This window comes from Patagioenas fasciata, chromosome 3 (genome assembly GCF_037038585.1).
Source record: "Patagioenas fasciata isolate bPatFas1 chromosome 3, bPatFas1.hap1, whole genome shotgun sequence".
NCBI classification, from domain to species: Eukaryota; Metazoa; Chordata; class Aves; order Columbiformes; family Columbidae; genus Patagioenas; species Patagioenas fasciata.
In genome coordinates, this window is record NC_092522.1 from 54,718,894 (window position 1) to 54,738,437 (window position 19,544).

Consider the following 19,544-nt stretch of genomic DNA (forward strand, 5'->3'; position numbering starts at 1 on the left):
ATCCTCTTGTGCAGTGCGGCAGCTGTTCTGTACTAAATTGCTAGCGTAATCTCATGAAATTGCTTGCACTAATTCACTTCAGCCTAGCGATGAGTCTGATGGCATAATGCTGAGCTGTGGGGGTTCTCTCCTGCCCTGTACAGAGGAAAGCAAATCCATTTTCCCCTGCGTTCCTAGTCCAGTGCAGCCACCAAGCTTGGGGTAAATTGTAACAGCCTTGGAAATTTATGACCATAGTGCAAGCGCAGCATCCTTCTCTGACCCATTGAAAGGGGCTCTCCACCTAGCAAGGACTGTGTTCTTTTGTACACCAGGGACAAAATTGAGTCAATTTGTGTATCAGCATGATGACTAACCAGAGCAGAACATTTTTCGATATTCTGCAGAAATCTGTGTGTATTTAAAATGGATATTCCTCCACCAGGTACAAATTTTTCAGTATTCCTTCACTGGTACTAGTGTACCAGTTTTATCCGTCCCGATTAAAGTGTTTATGCTGATTGACTTAAAAAAAAAAAAACACACTGGACTGGATTTCAGCTGCACAGTAGAAATGATCAGGAATTGTTTTGTTATTCTCAGTATTATTTTTGAAGTGTGACAGAAAGAGATGGATGTTAAAGTATTTTGTTTATTTCATAAGTAAAGAACAAGTCGTGCACCATAAAAACAGATAAACCATCTTTGATGTTCATTGACAGATCCAAAGCAAAGCATTCTTTATGAGAAAATACTGCATTGCTAATAAAGCGATCCCAACAGCAGAGCTTGTGCTGCTTAATTTGTTTCCATGGAGTGATATTGTAATTCTGACATACTGAAAAATCGCCTCACAGAGGCTCATGTTGCATTTGTTGCTGAGTTCATCTTTGATATAACATTTGTTATTGTAGTGCTCGGGGTGTCTTCAGAGGAGCAATATTCCAAATGAACCTGGCTGTATTATCCCTTTAATGTAGAATAGAATTTTGCATTAAATTTTCAGCTTGTTTCAAAAGTGTTTCGCTGGCTATTTATTGCAAGTGGTCTGTTCAAGAACAGGGCCAGTGTATCAGTATAAAATCAGAAAAATCCTTAACTCTCTATCTTTGGGGGACCTCTCAGGTCGTTCCAATTCTTTTCTGTTAGATGAACAGGCAGCAGGAACTCTTGTATTTATGCCTGCCTGTCAGGTTTTTTTATAGTAGAAACACGAATCACTGTTTGTAATGCAGGATTAGCCTGTCTCACACAGTATTAGAACTAGACTGACTAGAGAGTGATTTAATTTCTTTTTCTTCTGTATTTAACTTTGGTTTTCATCCCACACCAGCTTTTGCGCTCCCAGCAACACTCTGCCTCTTATGTTAGAGTAAATATTGAAGAGCATATGTATTATTTGTTGGGATTTGCACAGACAGAAAATGAGAGCAGTATGTATTCCCCCTTCTGTGGGCTTCTGTGTTCTGTGCTGCCAGTCAAATATAAAAAGATTGTACTGTGATGTCCTTAAGACTGGAAGGACAGTTTGTATTGAACACAGGCCTTTTTCATAATCATGTTGCCTGCAGGGTTACCACCTGCCCTAATTTGATCTGATTAAGGTGAAATGCAAAACTGTCCTCATTTCACAAGTGGAACTATGCCATGTTCCCTGATGGAGAGCAGTAAGATATGTATACATGTATTGGTACTGTGAAAGAGGAAGAAAAATGTTAGAATTAGGTAACAATTAAGATTTCAACTGCATTATGATAGTGTAGGTCACTTTTAAACACTTGCTTCAATCTTGAGTGTTCTGGAAGTGGTTCTCTGTCACAAAATCCCTATGAAAAAGAGAAAATCATAGCTATTCATCCAGATATGTCTGTGCTATGTAATATATTCCATGGCTTTTTAAAATTCTTTTTTGGTTGGATGGGTTTATTGTCCATGAACATTTATTTTTAGAGCAGCCTGGGTTTGCCTTGTAGTCTGAGTCATTTATGTAGCAATTTCAATATTTGTTTAAGCTCTCAGTGAAAGGCTCGTGTTGAAGTCCTATGAATGCTGCACAGATTAAAGGAAAGGCATTTTTATATACTGTTTATATAGAATTACGTCATATCCCAGGAAAGAAAAAAGAAATGCAAAAGTAGAAAGAAAAGCATTGCAGTTTCTGGGTCACTGAATATTATTTGCCATTTTCCTTTCTCCAGTAGTAATTTTGTGCATGCTTATGCATGTGTGAGTAAGAGAGCGAGACCTACGTGTGTGCGTCTTGGGTTTTTTGTCAGATATTTTTTGAGCTTGGCATATTGATTTTCCTGTATTGTGGACAGAAAATAACCTTTAAAAATTGCATTTGAATATCCTTGAACACTAGTTTTGTAATTAAAGAGATGGAAATCTGTGTTTGTTCTCTGGCACCTGGCCACATCTTCCTTGATGGTACATTGGCTTATTCTACATTTCATAGCCGTGGTAAAATAAAAGCGAGATGGAAATTTATTGCAACATGAATTGCTGAAACTGTTCCTTCTGTCTGTCATCCCCAAAATTATAGGACAGTTTCCTTAATTTGACTTTTAAGGGGAAAGAAGAAATATTTACTCTCCAAATCTGATTCTCAACATTTGGGCTTTACAATATACTTCTGTTATTAAGCCACCAGCTGTGGCTTAACAACTGTGGAACTTTAGTCTAATTTCAACTTAGAAACCTTTTAGCATTTTCTGTATTGCACCTGTTTAATTTTGGCATTCAGAAATGAAAAATCTTCTAACGACTTGCCCTTCAGTAACTAGCAAATGAAATTCTTCTATAGTTATTTTTGCCTTGTGTTGACTTTTATTCAGGGATAGTTAGATTTTCCTTGTGAAGACAATCTTCTCTCTTATAGAGTCTCCACCACACGCTGAAAGCTCCTGACCTCTCACTTGCCTTCTCAAAGGTACTGATCATCATCAAAGGCCAGTGCCAGCATGAAGGTGGGAATTTGAGAGAACAGAGTTCGCTTTAGAGATTTCAACTACTTTTTGAATAAAAGATGAGAAAAACCTTTCATGAATTGAGCTGATTGAGCTAAAAACCTAGTATATACTGCAAGTGAAAAGCTCCTTTTAGCCCAGATCCCTGCAATGAGATTTTCACTACCAAGGTTTATATGGTGGAAAGTACTGAGTCTTCCAAAGAGAAGTTTAGAGCAGCTCTGTTGTGTCTTAACTTTAAAAACAAAACAAACCAAGCAAAACACACCTGGTTATGTAGATGCCTTAAACTTGCTGATTTTCTGACTCTTTGATGTTACAAAGAAACTGTAGGAGTAGCTCCTGATAATTGAGAAGCATTTTATAAAAACAAAAAAATTGCTTCTGTTAAATTTACTTTAATTGGGCAAAGTCAGCACTGGAAGAAAAGGAGTCTCCTTTTTATTTCTGCTTCGGTAGCTGCTGTATTTGAGCAGTAAAGGTTGTAGTTCAATTTCTCTTTAGAGATACAATGGATTTTGGTTTGCCGCATGAGTTTAGAATTCACTGACTTTACTGGGAGTTTCATGGGTGAATTTACACCTATAATTTAAACTGGGTTATCAAGCTACCAGATGGTACAGACTGTTAGTCAGATATGTTTGCACTATTGCATGGTGGCCCTGAAGTCGTAGTCTCTTAGGCAATACTGATTATTTTTCAGAAAATTTCCCCCTCTAACAGACTCTTTCAACAGTTCCTCACATAGTGGTGCAGCATATACAGAAAACTGCCAAAAATAACAAGCAGTGGCATGCTGGCATTGTGCAGCTCTGTACAACTCAGGCTTTGAATGCTGATGTGAGTAAACAGTACTTGTTCAAGTCTATTTTAAATATTGTTTTAAATATGCAAAAAGCAAGCAAGGATGCTGGTTCTGAACTAAAATGGCAGGTCATTTTTTGTGCTGATATTTTCTGTTGCAAAGATTAAAAGAAAGACCCTAGCAGAAAATGGCTAATGTGGCTCATTACTTATAGTCATTTGGCTTTAAAGCATCGTTAAAATAACAGTGAGAAGCAGCACAGTGAAGGCCAGAGTTGTGTGCAGTGAGAGAAAGCCAGACCAGCAGAATTTTCTCTAATCTGAGATGCTCTACTTGCTGCCAGTAGTCAAACTTTATGTGATCCTTTCCCAAGTCTGTTGCAGTCCCTTTGCAGAATTTTTGCACAAGTACTTCACAAGAGCAAAAATACCCTTTCTGTCTTTGAGTGATTTTTCAATTCAGTGCATGCAAACAAAAATGTAACCCATTCAGCTGGGCAACTAACATCTCTGGTAACTGGTCAGAACAGGACAAGGATTGCATCCTGACAATCAAGCTTTCATGCAACTTTCTTGAATATTAGCTTCAGCAGCCATTTAGATAGCAAAAATTTGTATAGTTCATTTTACTGACTTCAGCTGTCAGAATTCAATCAAGAAAAAAAATAGCATAATACTGGCAGGGGTATTTGGCAGGGGTATTAATAAGGAGAAAATTGTATTTAAATTCAGATTTTTTTTTTTAAAGGCAAATAGATTTCTTATTGCAGATAAGGCTTTGGAAAAGGGGCACTTAAATATACTCTTTATTGGCACACAGTCTTTTTACAAAGTATTACATTTTGTGTACACAGCCAATTTTTTGGGGCATATGAATGTGTGTAAGCACTATTAACTTAATTGTTGCTGTGCTAGTTTGCTTGAGATGAAGAACTGCCACACCATTTTTAGTTTTAGAGAGACTTTTAAAGACTTACAGGAAAGATCTTCACTATGTCAACCTCTGGGTACATCCAAGTATTGCTTGTCCTCTTCTCTGGTTTAGCATTGCCCAATGCTAAGCTGAGCTTTGCAATCTAAATACATGCCTCCTGACTTTGAAAGGACAGAATTCAATACTTCTTGCTTTTGAAAGTATCTCCTTTTATGTTTTTTTCCAAAGCAATCTGTATTATTGAAACAGTCTAACATGTCTCTTTTCCAACATGTATTTGTTTTACCTTGCTATCCACTTACCTAGATTACTATACAGAAAAATATCTGGAAACTCATGTCATTAAAATGGCATGAGTACAAGTAAAGAACCCCATGTTATTTTTTTACTTCACTTTTTTGTTTTGCTGAATATGTTATTTCTTACATCAATTGTAAGGTGGGCAGTACAAGATATTTGGGTACTAAAAGATTGTCTCCCAGTTTGTAAATATACTGCTGACTGCAGTCAACATGTATTTACAAAAAATAAATCATCAGATGTTTTAGTGTGTCCAACAGGCTGAATGCTGCTTGTAGCATTTTGAAATATCTCTGTAGCTAAGACATATTATACTCGCTGAGAAAAGTTCTGATACTTACAGGTGAGGCAGGGGAATAACCACTGTGCATCTGTTGAATAAAAAGTCGTATAGTTTTCTTTCTTGGGGAAAAATGTTCCATGACTGAACCTACCCCAAACACAGCAGATCATCAAAATGGTTGTTGGAAGCAGAAGTATGAGTTAATGGGTCAAAGAATTTCAGTTTGCAAATGTGACTCAAATGCAACAACATTGATCAACATTGCAAATTCAGAAGGTAAATGAATGAGGCCTTTTGTTAATAATAAATTGATAACTAAACCTAGTGATTACAAGCTGATTTCATGAGAGGGTTTTGAGTCTGATGTGTGATTCTATGATTAATGGTGGTTAGCAATAATTGACATTTCAGATAAAGTTGTGTGCCCCTGTGAATCCCTTACAGATGTAAGACCTACAGATGTAAGACTAAGGACATGACATGATAAATAATTCACAGAATAGTTTTATCACCTTTCTTTCTTTAAAAATTCCATCTTTGTTATACAAAGGATTGTATCTGTAAGCATAGTGTAAGTCTAAAAATTAATGAAGCTTTAAGTTTGGTTATATAATATTAATAATACCCTTCTGTGAGATCTTGGAGAAATGTTACTGCATCTTTCACAATGCCCAAGCACAAGCAGTATTGCAAAGATAAGCTTATGTGCTTATATTCTGTAAATGACACTTGATAGTCTTTGTCGTATCTTTTTCTCTTTTCAGTTCCATATTTATGCATTCCAGACACTCTCCTTCGTTTTGTCTTTGTTTATGTTCACCTAACATCAAAAATGAGAAAAGGTCATCTGAAACATCAAAACATGTAATTAATGAAAGCACATTGAAGTCACTTCATACTTTGACATCATTGTCAGTTCCTAAAAGAGTGACCACATTGTCACAAGCACAGGGTTGCATTTCACTGGAAGAGACACAGACAGCAGAAAGGTTTATTTTTTGCACCAATATTCCAATAAGTTGAACAGGTTGGCAGAGACTGGGAAAATGAGATAAAAACAAATGCATGCTAATTGTAGGATTTCAAATCCATTAAATTTTCTATGAAAGTCTAGCCCAACTCCCTCTTCTTGCTGCCCCATTACCATTCCTGGTGTTTTCACACACATTGCAGGGCGTTCTGTCATTCCTGCTGAGTCAACAGTTTTCTGGGGCAGGCTGTGCAGTACCAAGTACTTTGTGTATGGAGTCCAAGCTGCCATGTCCCACAGTAGATGGAAGGGTGGCTGTGCTCTGGATGGGTACTCACTGTAACAAGCACCTGTGAGCTGCAGGCTTCTCATGCCACCTTCCCTCGCTGTATATGCTCAGCAGGCCAGTGTACACTTGCCTATATACATATAATCTTTGCTGTATTGCAGGTACTGCCTTTAGAGTGCTGCATTTCCAAACTTTTAGAATTATTTATTTTAACATGGAACATTTTTCATATCTGTACTCTAGTTAAATACGATTCTATGTAGAGCTGTCAGAAAAAAAAAGAAAAAAAAAGACTACACGTGTCTGTTAATTTTCTAAGTGTGAAGTAGTTATTCTCATGTATTTGAAACATTTTTCTGTTGCAAGCTCTGTTTTCCAATTAGCACTGTGGAAGGATACCCTTTGAAGGACACTGACAGATACTCTTATGTGGTTATACTCAGAGCTCACAAAGGATATGTACTTTTCAGAATTAACAAGTGTTGATGCAGACATAAATTTTAAGAGAGAGAAATGGAAATTACACTGTTCTCATAATGTACATGCTCAGTTTGCATGGAGCTAAATGTGATGGGAAAATTTACATGCTAAAAGTTAAGCATGTGTAGAAATGATGGGGATTGCAGCTGTTGTGTGAAATTGAGCTCATCTAACCTTAAAAGTCTGAAAGTTACTTCTGTACATCTTACCTAGTCACCTTAGTCTCCTCAGTTAATGGAGATAAGTGACACCCTTTTGGAGGCCTGTCTCAAACAATAAGAATTACCCTGTGAAGGTGTGTGTTTCCTTCTATTGAATAAAAAAGTGTGCAATGAATATATTAGACTCATGTAGCTGATATTTAGATGCTTAAATTCAGTGAATTGAATCTCACCCAACTTTACCATTTGGGAAATGATGCAATTTAAAATGCAAAGCAGGAAATAGTGCTACAAATGTGTGGTGGAAGATAAGATGCAGCACACAATCCTACAGTAGAGATATATGTGCTTGTAACTACAATCAATGAAGATGTTGTATGATTTTCTGTGATTCACTGAGGCTAAAATTCAGCCAGGGTCTGCCCAGCCCCAGCCAGGAGCAGCTTGAGGCACTGGGGCAGCCCCAGACCGGGGCACTGGGCACTCCACGGGGAATGGGGACAGGCCAAGGCTGGGACATGGGCCCATGGGTGGGCCTGGCTCCGAGGGGCCCATGGCTGGGCAGGGCTGTGGGGAGCTGGAGACCGGCCCTGCTGCAGCATCACTGGGGCAGGGACTGATGGTCCCAGGGGCTGACATGGGGTTCTGTGCTGTGGGAAGTCCTGGGGAGCTGGGCAGGGACAGTCAGGGCTGGTGGTACCATCAGGGCCCTGGCAATTGCATTGTGTCTCAATGAAGTCTATTTGTAACAGCAGTCATTTTTTGCTTGCGTTTTGCCAGTTTATGCAATATTACAGCGTTGATTTAATTTTGCCTTCTCACTGGAGAACATAAATCATACAAAGTGATAATTTTAAGCAAAAACAAAACCAGAAGCTAATTCTGTCTGAGGAAAAAAAAAAAATGTGAAGACTTGGGTAATTAAATTGATAGCAGTTAGAAGCATAGTTTAATCACAAGTGTAGCTAAAAATGTGTTGTTCAGACCAGTTGAAATCAGGGGATTTATTATGTTAGGAGACATTAAGCTGTCCTTCCTAAATCTTTCTTCTTTATTCTTCTATTGGAGATAAATATACTTCTATGAACAGATTAAAAATGTCTTTATGAAGAGAATACCACAATGTAAATTATAAATTTACAGTTGCAAATTCCTATGACTTTGAATGTATCTTTCATTCATAAGTGCAGCATTTGGAATTTAAAAATAAAGCAATATGAGAATCAAGCAACAACAAAATAATTCGAACAAGTAGTTTGCTTCAATTTTATTTAAGTAATAAATGCTTAAATATAAGGAAAGAAGTTACCTATGGTGAGTTTATATAGCTGCTGGTGCTTTGAACTGGGTATCACCCCTTCATAACTTTTCTGTTTAGGTTCAGGCTTGTTCCTAAGACACTTTAGTTTTATGGGTCGTATTGCTTTGAGGTCAGTGGAGCTATGTCAGAGGAAGAAATTAGTATAAAAATACTAAAGATTTGCACCAATGTTACATTTCTTACATTTTGCTCTGCCTTCACAGTTAGCAAAAACCTGTAACAGTCATTATAGTCAAGAACATGTTTAAATGTTGGTTGAAAGAGTTGAAAGAAATAATCAACAATTTAGCTGCCATTTTATCAGTCTGCTGTTGGTCTCGGTCCCAAGTTTTGGCTTCTGATTAAAGGCAAATGTCCATGCTTTTGCATAATTTCTTTTTATGTGTAATTGTTATGAATTTATTTAATATTCTGATGGCTTGGTTTGTGTCTGTGGAAATTTCATGTCTGTCTGTATTTTTCCACGTAATAATTCGGAAAAAGGAAATGGACAGTTTCAATAATTGTTGAGACCATTGATTATAAGGGTTTCTGTACTACAGGGAGCAGAAAAACTGATCCTCAAAGCATTCTATACAAAATAGAAGAAATCTGTAAAGTGTGGATTATTTACTTCATGTGGCATGCACTAGCTGCACATCAGAGACTTAGAAAATACGTTTTTATTTTAATCATTGTTGTGCACAGTTTACCAGGGAACTATTTGGGTGCTGTACTCGTAATAATTTTCATGTTGTCATGTGTGTTTGCATATACATTAATATGTTGATGAATGTATGGGTAGTTTTGTGGGTCAGGTGACAAATAGTTCTTAACGCTTTTCAACAGAATAGGTATTTTTAAATCTCTCTTTATTTATGGAACAGTTAATTGTCTATAACCTTTGTCTCTAGTCACAGTGCAATTTAACATCATCCAAGACTTTTTCAAAACTCCAGATACTTAGTAAAAATGGGTCCAAGTGCTGGAGCATGTTTTGCAAAGGTCTTCTTACAGAACAGAAGAAATTATAGTAGAAATAGCAAATATCAGAAACACATCCAGAAATATCCCAAAAAAAAGGAAGAAGTTTCCATTTTTTTGTTGTTTTCCAAGTTTCTTCTTTATTTCCATTTTTTTGTCAAATTATTGTTCGACAATAATAATTTCAGTTGTTTCCTCGAATTAGTGCTTCTGCAATGTAAAGATCTGAAAGGACTTCTTACAGACAGCAGACTGTTTAAGTGTGTCAGTATAAGTCAATGTTGCACATGTTTGACTTCTCCGAACTCACTGTTGCTGGAAAGCATCATGCCAACAGTGACATGACTTTTAAGCTCTTTCTTCTCTTTCTTTGCTAGTAACATCAGGATCTCTTGCATAATCAGATTTCAAGATCTAGTGAAAGTCCAGACTATGAAACGGTTAAAAACTACATTGGGCGAGCCTCTGAAAAATAGATTATACAAAATATTGTGTTGGGAAAAGGATGCAGCAGTGGACAACAAGTAACGCTTAAGCATATACATATGTATATATGTCTCTCTCTATATATATCTTCATACTTTTACACATTTTTTACAAAGATCCTTCGTTCCAAAGTGTCTATAGTGTCTAGCATGGAAGAAAGAGAGGATGCATGTAAGCAGTTCCTATAAGGGAGATTGTATAAATTATGGATGAGGGAAGAGTGGGATGGATTTCTGGGAGAAATAGGCATTCAGGAAATATGATTTCAAGGAGAATGGAAAGGGCAAAAGTTCTTAATAGGCAAGAAAAAGTAAACTTTCCAGTCTTAAGGGATTTAGTGAATAATAAATTGAAAGCATAAGAAGGAAGAAAGAAACGGTTCATTGAAGAAGCAGCTGTAAAGGCTGCAAAAAGCAGGGACAAGCAGAAAGCAGTTTAGTTGGTATTACAAAGCTAAAAAACATCTGTTAAAGATTAACACGCAGTATTACATGAAATCATAATTATTATCTACACTTAGAAATTTCTATAGCAATATACAAACAATGCAGATATTTTCAGGGAAAATTACACGTGGAGAAAAATTAATAATTACGTGGGGATTTGAGGGTAAGAGAGAGGAACCATGTTTTATGCAGTGAGTTCTGATGCGAAACACAGAGAAGTCAACAGCACTGGACTACAAGTCAGGCCTCAGGTCAAGAAGTTAGACAGTGAGAGCTGGTACATTCAGGGTTTGGATGACCTGGAAGATGGAGATGTAAATCTCAGTGAAAGTGGACAGAAAAATACTGCATATCAGTGGTTCTGTGGTGGAACCAGTAAGGACAATTTTAAGTACATTTAGAACAAAAAAAACCAGAATAAATAGTTGAGAGTCTAAGCATGGGAGAAATGAGGAGAGAAAAAATTAAAGGTGATACAGGAGTTGTGTTCATGGAATTTGAGGAGAATAAAAACTCATTAAGAAAGAATCAATTGGAGCTAAAACTCACACATTCAAATGCGTTAATATCCTTGTGCGCGAGAGGAGGGAAGAGGTGGGTGGAAAGAAGCATATGAGAATATCATAGGTTTTATTAAATGGGGATAAATATTATTATTTAATAAGAGACAGGCCATTAATAGATAATTCTTACCATATGCTTAAACCTTGGCCACCTTAATCCTTGGCTACCTTTAAAAGGGTTTGGTGATGAAGTTGCATTTATAGAATCATTTCAGTTGGAAGAGACCCTCAGGATCATCAAATCCAACCATAGCCTAACTCTAACAGTAATGATGCGTTCTCCACCTGTACCTCCTCTGAATGGAGATAAAGCATTCAACAGCAAGAAGCTGATTTGAATTTCATTTAAATCAGTCCCCTAAATAAGAAAAAGTTATACCAGCAGAAGACTTGTACTAGTATAATTGTATGTGTAGTGGGGGTTTTGCCTTTTTTAGTTACATTGCTTCCAAGTATAAAGGCTTTTGCCTTTGTATACCTAAGACAGCTATGCCAACAGAAGTTGTGAGTGTAGGCCATGCCTCTCTGGCTTTCAGTGAAGCCACAGTGCTGATGGAGATTTCCTGACAACTGTCTCCAATTCATTTGCATCCTTTAAATGGCAGCCATTAAGAGTGAGAGGTAACTATTTGTAGTTGCATCAGCATAAAAACAGGTTGATAAAAATCATAATTCCTCCCATGTTCTGAGGAGAACCGTGCTCTTAAATCACTTTCAGGAATTTTCTCTGTTTGCAAGCAGATACTTCTGTTTATGGTAAGAAGAATAAAGCCCAGGTTGCTTTCAAATTCTGCACATCTATTTCTTGCCAGAAATGAGTCCAGTAGTGTACAAAAGTGAGTAGCAGCCTTCAGTTTCATCACCAGGAAGGTAATCACAGTCTGAAAAGTTCAGTAAAGTGCACGGCATCTAGCAAGACATGTTCTTTCTTACTGGCTGGTACAGATGGGAAAGTCTATAGCAGCTGAACGCAGACTTCTGGCAAATTGCTCCCCTGCCTGCATAATTGGTTTGTGTATTACACCTGTGAGTGACACCTACATATTTCTGCAATGGGTTACATTTGTGACAGCCAAAAGTAAAGGGATCTGCAGAGCCTATGAAATCCTCCAGGGAATCAGGGAAAGCCTGTATTACACTTAGAAATGAGTCCAAAGCTGGTGTGTGAATCAGAATTCAGCTTTGGCCAGCTCCAAGGTTTTAATGTGAGATCCTCTTTTAACAGGCTTTTTGGCTTACACGAAGGGGCTGACAGTATCTGGCAGATAGCACTGCCCTTTTCATCTTGCTTTTGTTTGTAGTCCTTTGGGTAAAGGGCTAAAATGTTTGGAATATAACCTTTCTAAGCATTCTTGGTAGCATGCTCGGAAATGTGGAAGGATTATTTGATAGATGGTTTTCAGCATTCTGGTGCCTGCAGAACCATGGCTAATCTTTCTAATCTTCTTTATCTAAAGTAATCTGTATATTCTATCCTCTCTGCATCCATGTATCTTATGATAAAACTGAGCTGACAGGAAGCTCTAAAATGCCTATTTTTGTTTCGTTCCAACAGCTGGCTGTCCAGACTCCTTGATTAAAGAGCTTCATCACTTCAGGATTCTGGGAGAAGAACAGGTGAGTTAGCATCTCAAAGGCAGCATCTTAATGTCATGAAAGATAGACACTAATGAGACAGTTTTGTCTCTCTCCAGGGAGGCAGAGTGTATCTCATGACCCCCAATGACCTGAAATGTGGGGGAAAAAAACACACAGGAGATATACGTGAGATTTTTTTTTCATTCTATCCATCAGCCTTGACAGGTTATTAATTGGTACATCTGCTATCTGCCACAGCTTTTCAGCTTTCGACTACAGCAGTAAACAGCCTCTCTAAAACAGCAGATAGACAAACAATCTGACTAAGGGATTGATACTTAAAGCTACTGGTGATATTCATCTCTTTTTGTGGCCTTTTTTCTCTTTAAAGGTGTGTTTTTCATTCATACTTATAGTTGTGCTTTGCACTCAGAAAACTATTTCTGTAGAGTAATGTTAGGAAAGCAGAACTGAAGTATGCTTTACAATACTCACAAGATGGTCATAGTTGATATTTTGTCAATAATGAAATTAATGTAGAGACATGTTGAGAAAATAGCCTTACATTTTGAGAGAGAAGTTGAGTTTTCAAATGCTGAAAGCTACAGAAATTCAAGCTGTCTTTGTCTCTGAAGTATCTCTCCTAATATACTGGTTACAAAGCCTATCTGCCTGACACAGAGTTGCAGGTACTAGGAACTGAGAGCCTTGAAAGCTCAGCGTTAGTGTGTTGTACATGAGAATATCTGTGTCTTTTAATACGTCTTTTAATCTTGCACTAAGGGACTTGCACAAGGTTATATGAAGGCTGTGACAGAGGTGGGAACAGCTCCTGGAGAGTTAATTCAAAGTCTGGTTTCTTAGTTTTTAGATCAGATTATATTGTCAAGAACACCCTGTTGCTTCTCCTTTCCATGTCACTGTCCCTTTTTTTATTGCAGTTAAGGCTGCTAGTACATTTTCTAGACTTTCAGTTTTCGTCCACAAGGCCCCCGCTTCAGTTGTTATAGAAAGTCAAAAGACAAAGACAGAAAACAGAATGGGCCAAAGGAGATACTGGAAGCAGTAATCTAGTGAGACTGTGCATTTAGAAAGGGGAAATAAAAGAAATTATGACCAGGACTGATGGGGCCAAGAGACAGGTTAGAGCCAGCTGACAAATGGAGGGCAGAGTAAGATGAAGGTTTGGAACACTGGGGAGATGGTGCTGGCTGGTGAAGGAAGAGGGAGTAGAAACCAGAATGGTGGGGATAAGGGTCTGACAAGGAGCTGGGACCAAGGACTAGAAGGGAATGACCCAATATGGAAATTGGCTAAAGAGACTGGTAAAGAAAGGAAGATCTGTACTTAAGGAGCTTCACAAGGAGGTTAAGCTCAGCAGAGTGGGAGGAGTGGGACAAAAGAAGAGACTTGAAGAAAAAGTCAAGAATAGCTAAACCAAGAGACTGTGAGTATGAAGGAGAGGGCTGAACCAGACAGATTGTGATGGCTCTACTGGCAGAGCTCTGAGGATGGATTTGTAGACCTCAGCCTTGTTAATGACTGTTAACAGAAAAATATAATTTGATGGGCTACTTTTTTTGTTTGTTTGTTTGCTTTTTAGAAAACAAAGTGGTAAAAATAAAAATTAAAGCTGAAGGAGCTAAGAGTGCAAATGAAGAATTCAGACATTAGGAAATGTTACATTTAATATTTTTTATGTAATCATAATACTTTTTTTGTTGCACTCACCCTTACACCTTTGCACTAAGAGAGTATTAAATTATGTGATATACAAACTTCACAAGTGGGATGATGTAAACCACAAGGAACCACAAGAGACAAGATGATTAATTTCTGTCATATGATAACAGAAGTCTTGAAGAGAATAGAAAAGTTTGATGAGGAAAGCCTCTTTAATCAAATAAACACAGTATTTTTGCCACTTGAAATATTTTTGGTATTATTTTGGATTTTCATAATGAAATTACTCCTTTCTGTATTGAATACACTTAAAGAGATGAAAATTTTTTGTCATCATGCATTAGGAGCATAAAGCTATGCAGATGGAAAGTTGTTTTGCAGGACAGGTCTGACCTATAAATATTTTCCTTTCTCCGAAACTGGCTACACTAACAGGTTATTCAGATACAGTGGTTATCACTTGGTCTTAACTAATGTCTTTGAATTTGTGAGGATTGCCATGAGGCTTGAATTATCCCATAAACTCATACAAGTATAAGGAATATTGAAATTATGTTCTGTCCCTACAAAAGCATTGTTATCATAAGTCTACTAATGACCACAGTAGCTCTTGCTTGAAGTTGGCACACACTTTGATAGTTAAGGAGAAGCTGGTGCAAAGCCAAGGTAAAAAAAAAAATAATCAACTACATAGAAATGAAGTAATTTTGGACAAAATCGTTATTCACATGGCTATCTAATGATTTCTTATATTTATTTAGTTACATATTTGCTTTTTGAAAAGATCTAAAGTATCTCTTTTTCTGTCAACATGCATGTTAGATAGAAAAAAAAAAAATAATTGTAACATTGTTTTATTCAGACTGCTTAAAATTTCAGTATTATCAACCAACATATATTTTCTTCCATTTCAAGCAACAGTCAAAGAATAATAGGGACATGCTACTGCTTCATATCCAATCTTGATTTATTTTTAAAATGCTTATGTACTTAAGGCTAGATTATAAAAGCAGAATGGACTATTGTGATAATCTGTTCTGATCTCCCTTAGAATACACATTACATGACTTTCTTGGATTAATTCTTCTTTAAACTGGAATATATTGCTTCAAAAAACATCCATTCTTTGTTTACAAATCACTTGCAGACATTAGATCCTATTATACCTCTCAGTAGCAAAAGATAAAAAATTCCCAGCCTCTTTTCTTTCTACCACTCCAGCAGAACCAGCATGTTCCCTACATTGTATATTTCCCATTCCTCAGTGTCCTTTACATTTCCCTTTGTCCTGTTACAAGGCAATAGGTTATCATCATAATAAAGATTGGCTTCAACCTATGAATGCAACCCAGGAAAAGCCACCATACCCCCGAAACAGGACTGAAAAATTGCTTATACAGCGAAAGGGAGTCTGTCAGTTAGACTGTCAGGTAAATATGTTTCAGACAGAATGAAGGAACCTTTCTCTTTGAAGTGGACATTCCCACTGGAACTTGTGGGTTCCAGTTAAACCAGTGGCTGCCCAATAACGAATAAAAATTTTCTTCTAGAGATTTCTGTTTATTCATCGAAGAATTGCCTTAGCGCTTTTGGGCATGGATGGACACAGCTCAGATTCAGCTCATGGTCCATCACACTGTTTCCCAGACAGAAATTCCGTTTTGTAGTTGTGGGTAATAGTTTGTTCCTAGAAAAAAAAAAAAAACATGTGACTGTCCTGAAAAGTTGTTTGCTTAAACTCAGTTTACCAACTGTTCAGATATGCTTGTAGCATAAACTTAACCATCAATGTTACATGTTCATTAGTTCCTCTTCTCAAATTGTTACAAGCTGTATCACTGATGTTCTATGTTCTTGGTTTTCTTCTAAGTCATTGATAAAACTTTTAGGTGGCATGAGGCCAAGAATCAATGCCTTCTGGACTTTTTTGGAAACACCTGCTTAATAATGATTGCCTATTTACAGTTACATTTTACTTATAGTCATGCCAGATAGCTAAATTTTCATCCTCTTAATGGTGCAAATGGCATGTTAATTTTGTATCACTCTAGACAATGAATTAAAATGCCAGATGGCAGCAAGACAAGTGCCTTAAAGAAGTCTGCTTCACCAACTCTCTTACCTTTATCAACCAAGTTTCGGTTGGCAAGCAACTATTCCAAATACAAAACCCTGGCCTCTACATTTTGTTCATCAAGTATTTGTTTCCTGTAAGTACTGACCAGATATCAGTTTTGTTGATGTCTTTTAAGAGGGGTTTTGTCCAAATACAGGATCAAAGCACTTGGAGATATGTCTGCCTATCTATCTGACTATCTAAGTGAAATGTTTCTTTATCTAAACCTAAGCATTGAAGGAAAACTAATGCCGAGAAAAAAAGACTTTGTGTTTAACTTGATGTGTGAAGAGATGCTGATTCATCTAATATTTCCTAAAAGGAGTTGTAGAATAACAAAACTGTTCTTCAAACAGTCAGACTTCTCAGTAGTCTCCTGGACATGGAAAACTCCCGTGTTTTCTGTTCCCTCAGGAATGTACATTATGGGAAATTTCATTTCAGCTGGCAAGTCTATCTTTTAAGGTTTAGTTGGTCACAACAAGATAGTTTTTAAAGAGCATATCATTTTTAGACTTCATGGAAAGAGGTCTCATATTCTTTGTGCTAAAATAGAAGAGTACAAGCTTCCTTGGTGCATGATATGCATTGTGGATACCTAACTTACCACATAAAACCAGCTTCCGGAGTAATTGGCATAATATCTAACACAAATGCATCTAGCAACAGATTGCTACCCAACTTGATAGCTGATGCTTTGAGGTGCTGCCGGGGAGTCTGACCTAGACAAGTCTCTAAAAACATCTTTGATTGGTTTGTTTTGGACTTCATTTTCACAGACTCTTCTGGTGCAAAAGGTCTCTAGAAGGCAAGGAGATTCCCCTGGACGTGCAGCCCCAGGAAGGGGAAAGCCTGAAGCTTTTCAACTGTCTTTAGCTCTGCCAAGCCTTTTCTTGCAATTTGATCTCACTGTTCATAATCCATCTTTTCCCCCTAGCATAATGGATGCAGTCCAACCTGCTGGCTGACTGCTTCAGTTCACAGGTACCTGAGATGCACTCAGGATTGGGATGAAAGATTTATTGAAAAGTAGCACAATATAAGAAAGTTAGTCTCTTGCAGTAGCCATTTGCACTGTCAGGCTGGCTGTCTCTGCAAGTAAATGCAAATGGTTCTACAAGTGGCGATAATACAAGCTGCTTACAAAAATATGTTAAAGATGCACAAAATATGGGCTCTGTCCAAATACAGTGGAAGGCAGGTAATTCAGCAAGCCAGTGCCAGAGACAGCAGAGAGAATGCTTTAATTCAGACCTAAACACTACTATATACCAACATAGCAAAATGACTTGCAGTGAATTGGTACGGAGTCTCCCTAATGACTCTCTGAGAAACTTCCTTCTTCTCCCCAAAGTAATAAAAACATTGTTTAATTGTTTAAATGGAATATTGTGATTCATGAATAAAATAGCAGCTACATCTGAAGGCTGAAAGGGAAAGCAAATAACGCAAGAACAAGCAATCTGCTGCTGTACCTGAGTGCCCCCAACAGGTCACACCACAGATGAAGCCAGTGACATGCTGGTGGCAGGAAAAGAAGCTGCCAAGTAATGTATAGCTACTCTTCCCTGCTATATCATCTGATCTGACAACTTTGCAGAATGTATTGGCCAGTTTCTTGATGTTTTGACAGCAGTATGATCAATTTTAACAGATCTCTCCTATCAGGTGCTACTGCAACTCCTATCACTGCTCACTTTTTCTTTAGAAATGTTGTGGGCATTTATGTCCCTAGAATCTGAACAAGCATGAATGAGGGCACTCCTTTTTGGGGTACTCCTTTGTTTTTTCCACATTTCCTTGCCAGTTGGGGAAAACTTATGCAAAAGAATACCCTGTTTTCAAAATCTGCAGATGCACATTCACCATGCTAGTCAAAGGTAGTGTGGGCTTGTGTGAAGTCTTTCTGTGAGCTGAAACATCAGGAGATATAGAAACCTAGTATTAAAAGAATGCAGTATGGACAGAAATCCTTTAACGTTAATTGAGGTTTTAAAGGCATTTGTATACTATACATGTGTGTGGCAAGGGGAAATTTTTTTTTTTTTTTTTTGCTTGCAATACTTGCTAGAGGAATTTTTTAAGTATATGCTACAGAATATTAAAGTCAGTCGTAAACTAATTAATACATATTTACCCATTCAGGCAGAAGTAATGTCATGTGACAATTCTAATTAATCAGCTGAGTTTAGTGCAGGAAATTGTCAAATATGATAAACAAGGTGCTTCTGAAGTATTTGTGGGTCAAGATTTTTTGATAACTACACTTGGAAAAAATGTAAGTTACTTCTCGATAATTCACATGCAGTTAAAAAAGAAAGAATACATTTTCACTAAATTTCTCCAGTTCATAGTTACTAAACAAGAGTGATTTTGTTAGTATTCTCAGATCTGTATCTTTACACGTATACTTCCTTACAGCTCTGTGCTTTCCTACCCAGGCCCCTGGCTTCAGCTGCTACTCAGTGTCAGTGATACCTACATACATCTCCCAGTTTCTTCCACTTTTCTGTCTGATGTCTAATTTCTGTCCATCTCATTTGGCTCACCTTTTGAATTTGTCATCACCATCCTGTGATTCTGTGATCTGCTCTCTCTCTCTCTAAAACTGAGCTACTTCGTTTAACTCCTGATCCTCTTTACACCAGCTTTTTTCTAGCTAGAACTACACAACAAACTTTACAGACTTGCAATTTCATATGGCCAGTGATGTGCCTCTCTTTTCTTTCTGTGCTTTTAATGTCTCCTAACCACCTTATTCCCTAACTTCAGAGGTAGTTGGAGTTCCTCAGGTTCGTCTCACCTGGATTATCAGAACTTTATTCTCTTTGAGTTTTTGCCATAGGCAGAGAATCTCTGCTTTCTTACTGCCTTTTTAAGTTGTTGCCTGTGCACTAGCCAAATACAAGTAATTTTTTGTTGTTGTTTTTCCACAGCTGAAATAAAAATAGGGAGTAAGAAAGGAGAACATACTTGTGATCAAAACTAATTTAAAGGATATTCTTCTGTCAAAACCAAAAAAAAAATTTCATTTTTTGTTGGACCCGAATTTTCATTTGTTTACTTGTCTGTAAAAACTACCAATAATAAAAAATTTGAGTTTTTCTTGAAACAAAGGAATTCTCTTCTGCCCAGCTTTTATTAAATTCAGAGGGAAAATTTGAACCCCAGTGTTCAGGGTTTCAGGCGGATGCAGAAGATGGGACTGCTTCTGTCTCG

General features: G+C 37.3%; 1 protein-coding gene across 1 annotated transcript in view; it reads left to right on the forward strand.

The window, feature by feature from the left end:
• PRKN (parkin RBR E3 ubiquitin protein ligase) overlaps positions 1-19,544 on the forward strand; it is a 717,498-nt gene that overhangs the window by 583,082 nt on the left and 114,872 nt on the right. The window contains exon 8 of the mRNA XM_065835898.2: positions 12,504-12,565. Within this exon, the coding sequence (XP_065691970.1) occupies positions 12,504-12,565 (62 nt within the window). The remainder of the gene's footprint in view (positions 1-12,503; positions 12,566-19,544) is intronic.